The 10,147-nt window shown below is 54.3% G+C and overlaps 1 protein-coding gene across 3 annotated transcripts in view; it reads left to right on the forward strand.

Annotated features, from left to right (window-relative positions):
- The window catches only part of MAVS (mitochondrial antiviral signaling protein), a 35,684-nt gene extending 26,238 nt beyond the window's left edge, over positions 1-9,446 (forward strand). For all 3 annotated transcript variants that reach the window (XM_011975145.1, XM_011975135.1, XM_011975152.1), the window contains 4 exons: positions 157-329; positions 1,075-1,234; positions 3,067-3,602; positions 4,489-9,446. In XM_011975145.1, coding sequence (XP_011830535.1) covers positions 157-329; positions 1,075-1,234; positions 3,067-3,602; positions 4,489-4,953 — 1,334 coding nt within the window. In that variant the 3' untranslated portion in view covers positions 4,954-9,446. The remainder of the gene's footprint in view (positions 1-156; positions 330-1,074; positions 1,235-3,066; positions 3,603-4,488) is intronic.
- Positions 9,447-10,147: the final 701 nt, after the last annotated feature.

The raw sequence follows: 10,147 nt of genomic DNA on the forward strand, positions 1-10,147 counted from the left end.
GTAGAGACGGGGTTTCACCATGTTAGCCAGGATGGTCTCGATCTCCTGACCTTGTGATCCGCCCGCCTTGGCCTCCCAAAGTGCTGGGATTACAGGCATGAGCCACTATGCCCAGCCCAGATTCCTTCTTGATATCACTACATCTTTGTCCTCCAGGGACCTTGGACCATCCCCCAGACCCACTGGAGCCACCGTCACTTCCTGCTGAGGGGCCAGGGCCCCCCACACCTGCTGCGGCCCACAGTATCCCCTACAACGGCTACAGAGAGAAGGAGCCAAGTTACCCCATGCCTGTCCAGGAGACCCGGGCGCCAGACTCCCCAGGAGAGGTCTGTCCTCACAGGACACCTTGAGCCACCTGCTTTTGTGTTCCTATCTGCCTACTTCTGCCCACTGAGCCTTCCAGAAACCCTCTCCTGTCCCCTATAATTCACGCCTAATCTCTGCTCAGAACCCCAGGGCTTCCTTAGTGGCAATCTGCCCCAGACCAGCTTCCAGACTGCTGACCACGTCTTTACCCTGTGACAGCCCTAATCCTCTGTCACCAACCAGCTGGGAGAGCACAGTTTTTATTTTATTTTATCTTTTTTGAGATAGCGTCTCATTCTGTCGCCCAGGCTGGAGTGCAGTGGAGCGATCTTGGCTCACTGCTACCTCTGCCTCCTGGGTTCAGGTCATTCTCCTGCCTCAGCCTCCGGAGTAGCTGGGATTACAGGCATCCACCACCATGCCCAGCTAATTTTTGTAGTTTTTGTAGAGATGGGGTTTTGCCATGTCAGCCAGACTGGTCTTGAACTCCTGACCTCAGGTGATCTGCCCACCTTTGCCTCCCAAAGTGCTGGGATTAGAGGCGTAAGCCACTGCGCCCGGCGATGCTGTGTTTTCTGTGAGGTAGATGCAAGGACACCTGTGGACAGAGGGTCTGGGAATTACCAGAACCCAGACAAGGGCTCCCTTGGCTCCTGTGCTCCATGGTGTGGGCTGAGACCTATAGGAGATGCCCCAAGAGCACAAGTTGCCCTTTGAAAGCTCTTGGGAGAGGCAACTGCCTTAATCATATTTTCCCTCTTGCAGAGTTCAGAGCAAGCCCCACAGACACTTAACCCCAGAGTCATCCCAAGGAGTCCAGATGGTGGCCCCCTGGAGCCCTCCTCTGACCTGGCAGCCCTCAGCCCTCTGACCTCCAGCGGGCATCAGGAGCAGGACACAGAACTGGGCAGTACCCACACAGCAGGTATGCATGGAATCTGGAATTATAGGGTCCTTCTGATCTCTCAAGTGAAGGTGAGAATTAAGAGTTGCCCCTCTGGCTTCCTTGAACAGGAGACAAGGTGGGAATAAAGGGAGTTCAACCCAGGAAGCAAACCAGTTCCTTAGCGGGTATATCAGTTAGCATTTGCTGTGTAACAAATACAGTTTTCCAATTTTGTTTTTTTTCAGTAGCTTAAAATATAGCCATTTATTTAGCATATGATCCTGTGGGTCAGGCATTTGGGCTACCTACCTGGGCACTTATTCTGGTCTTGACTGAATTTCCTCTCAAGTACTCACTGATATATACATAAGTTCTGCCTCTGGCTGTTGGCCTTGCACCTTGGTTCTCTTCTATGTGGTCTCTCATCCTCCAGCACACAAACCCATCATGGCAGCTGGGCAGAGTTCTCAGAGAGAGAGGGCTCAAAACTGGCACAGTGTCCCCCATGCCCCATTCTGTGGGCAAAAGCAAGTGATAAGGCCAGCCTAGATTCAAGGAGTAGGGACATAGACTCCCTCCCTAGAGGGGAGGACTGACAGGCACAGTGCAAAGAGGCTAGGTGGAGGTAAGTGAGATAAGTCGGGCCATTTCTGCCCTCTGCCAAAGGGACTGTGGGGATCAGCCAGGGCCTGGAGGGCGGTGGGCAAGGGACAGTGCAGGGCTGCATCAGCTGTTGGCAGGGGAGCCTTTAGGCACTGCCTTACCGCAGAGATCTCCAGTTCCCAGTGAATCATGAAAACTTCTCAGTTCCCAGACTTCTTCATCATCCAGTGGCCTGGACCCAACTCCAGACCTCAGTGCTCCCCCTCAGAAATATATAGTTGTCCATCTGGACCTCTCAGGCTAGCATGTCTCTTTCCTACTTCCCAAACTGTTCCACATGATGCTGGTGCCCAGTCAGCCCTCAGTGCCCTGGGACAGCCACAAGACAATGAGCAGCTAAAGGCTGGGAGATGTCATCTTAGTACTTTTGTCATCCCCAAACTGCTCCAAGCACCTGTCTGTGCTTTGTAGTGTCATCTGGCCATGGGATGCCTTTCAGGAGTTGCTGCAGACCATGGAGGCAGAGGGCACTTAGGTTTCAGTATGTTTGTAGACACAGGTCCCATGAGATTCTGTGGTATTAGATTGCCGTGGGGGAGGTGTACATCAGAATCACCCTGACTTTTGCCAGCTGTGGGGCTTGGCCTGTGCATTCCGAGTTCCGTGGAGAGTCCTGCTGCAACTGCCTTTATACACCATCACTACCTGCTATCCCCTGCTTCCCCGACCCAGGTCAGGCAGCCTCCCAGGGGTGGCTTTGTCCCTGTTGCCTCTCTTCCCAAGCCTCTGGGATGGCCAGCCCTCTTGGCTGGTATGAGCCGTTCTGCATGCGCCGTCCTGCCACCCCTCACCCTGATCCACGACTGCTTCCACTCGTGGTGGTCGGAGAGGGACAGCAATGGGGGAAGTGTTCAGGATTCCATGAGGCTAAGGTCAAGGTAGAAAAAGTGGACACAGGAGAGGGGAGGTTTCCCAGGTGGGAGAGGAAAAAGTGGAGAGAATAATTAATAATGATCTTCAAGTTCCTAGGTACCATTTCACTGTGTGCCAGGACAGACTTGGGGCTACAGGTCAAGGACTGAGGGCAGCTGTTGGGCTTTCAGGCCAGGAAGCAGTGACTAAAGGGACTGCGGCATCTCCTTCAAGGGCAGGAGATTTGGAGGCCTAGACACAGTAGGGACCGTGAAACCTGGGGCAGAGGGACCCTTCTCCAGGCCTCAGTAACGGTCTTTGGGTCTGTGTTTCCACTTGTGTTTTGCCACCTGCAGGTGCAACCTCCAGCCTCATACCATCCCGTGGGCCTGTGTCTCCATCTGTCTCCTTCCAGCCCCTGGCCCGTTCCACCCCCAGGGCAAGCCGCTTGCCTGGACCTGCAGGGTCAGTTGTATCTACTGGCACCTCCTCCTCCTCCTCCTCCTCATCCCCTGGCTTGGCCTCTGCAGGGGCTGCAGAGGGTGAACAGGGTGCAGAGAGTGACCGGGCTGAGCCTATCATCTGCTCCAGTGGGGCAGAGGCACCTGCCAACTCTCTGCCCTCCAAAGTGCCTACCACCTTGATGCCTGTGAACACAGTGGCCCCGAAAGTGCCTGCCAACCCAGCATCTGCCAGCACAGTGCCCTCCAAGTTGCCAACTAGCTCAAAGCCCCCTGGTGCAGTGCCTTCTGTGTTCACCAATCCAGCACCATCCAAATTGCCCATCAACTCAACCCGTGCTGGCATGGTGCCATCCAAAGTGCCTACTAGCATGGTGCGCACCAAGGTGTCTGCCAGCACAGTCCCCACTGACAGGAGCAGCAGAACTGAGGTAAGTCCTTGCCCCTCCTGGCAGGGATCCACGCCCCTTCCCCTGGGAGAGCTTGCCCACCTGGCCCCAGCCTTGGCCCCTTCCCAGTCTGCATTGTCTCCAGCCTGGGCTGCTCTATGGCCTCTCCTTGCAGGTATACAGAACCAGCCTCATGTAGGCCCCACACCATGTTCTCCAGAAGGAACAGTCATTAGAGCTCCTAAGTCTGGACATCTCAGGAGGGTCAGCCACAGGGGGCACCCACTGGTCAGGTGCATAAGTTCATTTAAGGCTCGTAGCTCCTAGTGAAGCCGAACAGTGCCATTTAGAATATAAGGAGGCAGTGAGGGGGACAGCACACTGGCCCATCTGCCTCTTGCCTTGCTCTTGGCCACCAGGATGCCCGGCGTGCCCCTCCATGGCCAGGCTTTACAGAACGCAGTCCCACCTGAGCAGCCACTATGACCCAGCAGCCCCCCATCGTTGCCTGCTCCAAGCCTCACATCTGACTCTAGCTGTGGCTGTCTGCTGGGAGGAGCCAAGTCCATATGGCCCTATGGGCACATGGCCAGGCCTCTGACCCTGTGGCTGCTCTCTAGTTCTCAGGCCCAGGCAGGATGTCAGTGCAGGATGGGGCCCCGCCCTACCAAGGGCTTCCAGGTGGGCATGAGCTCACAGGCAGGCCAGGGAATAGGGAAAGGCTGCCCTGGAGGAGGCCACCATTGATGCAGGTCCTTGGTCCCGTCTTCCCCCACTGCTCCAAGAAAAGGTGGCCTAGGGGCATTATGGACTGGGAATTGAGGGGTTGGAGTGCTATTTCATGCCCTGGCCTGGGAATGGCACCGCCCCACTAGGCTCGTCTCCCTGCCAACCCCAGTCCCTTCCAGTGCTCTCCTTTCTTTCCCAGGAGACCTCAGCAGCTCCAACACCTGCAGGCGCCACTGGAGGCCGCTCAGCCTGGCTAGACAGCAGCTCTGAGAATGGGGGCTTTGAGTCGGAGCTGAGTAAGCCTGGCATACTGGTATCCCAGGCAGACAGCCAGTTCTCAGGCTGCTCTGAGGATCTTGCCATCAGTGCCAGCACCTCCTTGGGCATGGGGCCCTGCCATGGCCCAGAGGAGAATGAGTACAAGTCCGAGGGCACCTTTGGGATCCACGTGGCTGAGAACCCCAGCATCCAGCTCATGGAGGGCAACCCTGGGCCACCTGCGGACCCGCAGGGTGGCCCCAGGCCACACATCGACCAGAAGTTCCAGGAGAGGGAGGTGCCATGCCACAGGCCCTCACCTGGGGCTCTGTGGCTCCAGGCGGCTGTGGCAGGGGTGCTGGTAGTCACACTCCTGGTGGCGATGTACCGGCGGCGCCTGCACTAGTGAAGCCCTGGGCCCTTCCCACCACTCATCTGCTCCATTCCTGCAGTACAACTTGCCCCTCTCCAAAGCCCCTTATCCCTTTCTTGGGGATGGTGGAGGCTGGGTCAGAGGGAGCTAAGGGACTGCAGGCCTGCCTGCAGCACGTGCTTTGGCTGAACCAAGTCCTTAGAGCAGCATCTCTGTTCCCACTGTGCCCTGTGTGAGTCCCCGTCCTTGGCTTTCTGGGTCCTGGGCTGCCCCCAGTGCTCCAGACCTTCCCCACTGGAAATGCAGGTTATCATCCATGTCCTCCAGAGGAGCTTCCTCCTCCAGGCCTCAGCCCCGTTGGCCCAGGTGGATCAGGAGGGATCACTGGAGCACACGGTGCTCGGGAATGCTTCTCCTGTTGCATTGGTCCCCGAAGGCCTCAGGGCAGGTGTGTGGTGTGTGGGCGACTCCACAAGACCTGGCTCCCACCCTGGCAGCCCAGCCTGAGACCATTGCACTGAGGCAGGCAGGAGCGGCAGGGTGGCTGCTCTCCAGGAGCCCAACTGCCTTGGGTTCCTGCCCCACTGAGTCCCCTCCCCTGCTGGGCAATCCTGGGAAGGTCTGGAGGTTCCTGTGGACCTCAGAGAAGCCAGGGGCAGGTGCCAGGCCTGAGGAAGACCTCTGGAGCTCCTCTCTGGCCTCCTCTTTCCCTCCCCTCTGGTCTTCATTCTCTTCAGCTCCCTACGTGGGCTGGGGAGGAGACACCTGGTGGGCAGAGCTCAGGCAGAGGTTTGGATTTCAGCTCCCTCACTTCCTGGGCTGTGTGGCTTTGGCGGATGTCAGACTTCTGGTTTTGCTTCTCCACGTGGACAGTGAGTATCTGGCTCATTCTTCACTGGGTGGTTCTGAGATTGAACCTACAGGTGTTTGCCAAGTGCCTGGCCCAGAGCCAGTAGCCACTAACTGCTTCTCCCACCTCTCTCCTGCCCAACCTAGTAGAGCTGAGGGCATGAGAGGCAGAGTGCACAGTGGTCCAGGGTGCAGCTCTGCAGCACAGGCAGCCTAGGCCTGCATCCTGCCCTGCCTCTCACCAGCTCTGTGACCTTGGGCAAGGGATTTATCTGTCTGTGCCTTAGTTTTCTCACCTGTAAAAGGAGGATGAGTATATATATGTATTTCCCAGTGTTGTGAGGATTAAAGGAGTTTATCGATGTAGATTTTAGGATGAGTCCTGGCATTTACCAAGGGTTGGAATTGTGTTATTATCACTATTAAGTGTTGAGGGGCCAGGCGTGGTGGGCAACAGGGCCCCATCTCTACAAAAAAGTTTAAAAAATTAGCCAGGTGTGCTGGTGCATCTGTCGTCTTAGCTACTTGGGAGGCTGAGGTGGGAGGATCACTTGAGCCCAGAAGCTTGAAGCTGCAGTGAGCTAGGATCGTGCCACCGCACTCCAACCTGGGTGACAGAGTGAGACCCTGTCTCAAGAAAAAAAAAAAAAAAAAAAAAGCAGAGAAACAGGAGCCTTGGCTACTCCTTTAGAGGCAGACTCAGACCCTCCCGCCTCACAGCTGTATCTTTGTATTTGCCCCTCACTTTATCTTGTGCCTTGAGAAATTGCTGGGGAGAGAGGTGTGTCCACTGGGCAGCCGTACATGGTGGAGGCTCTAGGGTGTTTCCACTCCCAGCAGCCAGGTTCCCCCATCCCAAGTTCACCCACTGGTGGGGAGATTAGCTACAATAACACCAGAAACACATTGGAGTAGATTGAGGGTATCCTTGTGGGTTATTTTCAGGCAGCCATTGCTGGACAAGGCACAGGAGCCACCTCCATTTCTGAGCTCTGCAAGGGACAAGAACTAGAGCCATCGGGGGTGGGGCTCACTCTGGCCCCTCCCCAAGCTGTCAGCCTCCAGGCATCTACACTCTGCCTTGGCTGCTATATCCTTTTCACTCCACTGCCCTAGGAGAGTTCAGCAACCTAATGACCTCTATCTCTGAACATCTCTTCGTCCCATGCTCCAAGTCCAGCAACCTACACCAGGAGTGGACCCTACCCAAGCTGTCTGTACTACTCCCCATCCCTCACCACCAATCTTAAAAAGCCCTCTGTCCCCCCACCCTAAACCCCAGTTATGTACCCATGCTGGGCACGTCAGTTAACAATTTATGTACAAGTACTAGTTTTAGTGTATTACCGTCACAGCGTAGCTTTGAAAAAAGCATTTTGAAAAGGCAACACGGGCCGAGCACGGTGGCTCACGCCTGTAATCCCAGGACTTTGGGAGGCCGAGGTGGGCGGATTGCCTGAGGTTGGGAATTCAAGACTAGCCTGGCCAACATGGTGAAACCCCGTCTCTACTAAAAATACGAAAATTAGCCAGGTGTGGTAGCACGCGTCTGTAATCCCAGCTACTAGGGAGGCTGAGCCACGAGAATTGCATGATCTCAGGAGGCAGAGGTTGCACTGAGCCGAAATTGTGCCACTGCACTCCAGCCTGGGTGACAGAGTGGTACTCTTTCAAAAAAAAAAAAAAAGGCAATATGTAGCCGCGAAGACTGTTGCCCAAGTGGTAGAATTTTAGCACAGTAGGAGCCTCGGTAAAAAATACAAAAAGTAACAGGGCATGGTGGCACTCATCTATAGTCCTAGCTACGTGGGAGGCTGAGGTGGGAAGATCACTTGAGCCCGTCAGGAGGCGGAGGTTGCAGTGAGCTGAGATTGCAGCACTGCACTCCAGCCTGGGTGATAGAGTGAGACTCTGTCTCAAAAAAAAAAAAAAAAAAAAAGTTTTAGCACAGTAACCAGCTATTATGGGAGATACCCTGGGTAAGGCATGTAGAAAGGGTTGAGGGACCTTCCCAGCCCTGCCTCCCATGTTTTTGTTTTTTTGTTTTTGTTTTTGTTTTTAGAGAATCACCCAGCCTAGGGCGAAGTGGTGCAATCATAACTCACTGCCTCCTCAAACTCCTGGGCTTGAGCGATCCTCCTGCCTCAGTCTTCTGAGTAACTAGGACTTCAGGTGCATGCCACCATGTCTGGCTAATTAAATTTTTTTTTCTTTTTTTTGAGATGGAGTCTCACTCCATCGCCCAGCCTGGAGTGCAGTGGTGCGATCTCGGCTCACTGCGACCTCTGCCTCCCGGGTTCATGCCATTTTCCTGCCTCAGCCTCCTGAGTAGCTGGGACTACAGGTGCCAGCCATCACGCCCGGCTAATTTTTTTGTATTTGTAGTAGAGACGGGGTTTCACCGTGTTAGCCAGGATGGTCTCGATCTCCTGACCTTGCGATCCACCTGCCTCGGCCTCCCAGAGTGCTGGGATTACAGGTGTGAGCCACTGCGCCGAGCCAAATTAATTTTTTTGTAGAGATCAGGTCATGCTGTTATGTTGCCCAGGTTGGCCTCACATGAGATCTTGCCTTAGCCTCCCAAAGTGCTGGGATTACAGATGTGAGACACTGCACCCGACCCCCACCAATTCTTTTTTTTTCTTTTTTTGAGACAGTCTTACTCCGTTGCCCAGGCTGCTGGAGTGCAGTGGGATGATCTCGGCTCACTGCAACCTCTGCCTCCCGGGTTCAAGCAATTCTCCTGCCTCAGCCTCCTGAGTAGCTGGGATTACAGAGGCCTGCCACCACACCTGACTAATTTTTGTATTTTTAGTAGAGATGGGGTTTCTCCATGTTGGCCAGGCTGTTCTTGAACTCCTGACCTCAAGTGCTCCACCCGCTTTGGCCTCCCAAAGTGCTGGGATTACAGGCATGAGCCACTGCGCCTGGCCGACCCCAGCACCTTTCAAATGATGCCGCCCAAAAGCCGTGACTTGGCCTACTTTGAACAGCGACCTTGCTGCTGTTGTCAACCCGAAGGCCTCTCAAATGCCAGCTTCAAGCAGGGTGTGAACTGGCCAGTGTCAAATCTCAGAAGTCCTGTGTTGGGAGTGTAGCTTTCAGCTGCGGGGAGCTGCACTTAGTGGGGAAAGCCAGGCAGGTCACCCTCACAGCTGGATAATGTGGAGGTCAGAACCCAAGGGAGGGAGTGAGACCTCCACCCCCAGTGGGGGACCTGGCCACCCATCCTTGGGGACCTGAGAAAGCATACTTCACTTGGGGTGAAGGCTGGGTGGGGCCAGAGGGACCGGTGCCCTCCTCAGTGCTTAGGGGCAGAGCCACCTGCAGCAATGGTATCTTCATATTAGCCCCTCTCCACCTTTTTTCTCCTGCTGAATCATTTCCCTCAAAGCCCAAGACCTGTCACTGCTTCTCTCCCCCTGGGAAGAATGCGTGGACTCTGCCTGGTGACAGACTGAAGCCAGAACAGTGCCACACCCTCACCTTAATTCCTTGCTAGATATTCTCAGATTTATGAGACTTTAGTCAAAGATGAGGGAGGCTGGATGTGGTGGCTCATGCCTGTAATCCCAGCACTTTGGGAAGTCAAGGTGGGAGGATCCTTTGAAGCCAGGAGTTTGAGACAAGCCTGGGCAATAAAGCAAGACCCTACCTCTACCAAAAAAAAAAAAAAATCTAGGAGATGCTCTTTACCCTGACTGGCCTCAAATTATTAATAGTTCCTTTGAGCAACATTATTTATTGTGAACTTTCAAACCCAAAAAAGTAGAGAGAGTAGAATAACAAATCTCCATGAGCCCATCACCCAACTTCAGTAATTATCAATTCATGGCTATCTTGTTCACCCCTGCCTGCTTCCCCTCATTCTGCACAGGTTCTTTTTTTTTTACTTTTTTTTTTTTTCTTTTTTTTTGAGATGGAGTGTTACTCTGTTGCCCAGGCTGGATGGAGTGCAGTGGCACAACTTTGGCTCACTGTAACCTCCGCCTCCTGGGTTCAAGTGATTCTCCTGCTTCAGCCTCCCAAGTAGCTGGAATTAGAGGTGCCCGCCACCACACCTGGCTAATTTTCATATTTATGTTAGAGATGGGGTTTCACCATGTTGGCCAGGCTGGTCTCAAACTCCTGACCTCCAGTGATCCGCCCGCCTCAGCCTCACAAAATGCTGGGATTACAGGTGTGAGCCACGGTGCCTCGCCACTGTACAGGTTCTTTATAGAAGTTGGAGAGTGAAAGGTTGAGAAAGCCAAGGGGCAGACGTAGGTCTGGAGGATTTTGTGCCTAAGGCCCTCTCTTTGCTCCCAGGCAGCATGAAGTAACAATGAGGCATCCACCTCTTGGTTTTGTGGCCTCTGTGGATGATGTCTCTCTCCTT

Source organism: Mandrillus leucophaeus, unplaced genomic scaffold (assembly GCF_000951045.1).
Source record: "Mandrillus leucophaeus isolate KB7577 unplaced genomic scaffold, Mleu.le_1.0 Scaffold101, whole genome shotgun sequence".
Lineage (NCBI taxonomy): Eukaryota > Metazoa > Chordata > Mammalia > Primates > Cercopithecidae > Mandrillus > Mandrillus leucophaeus.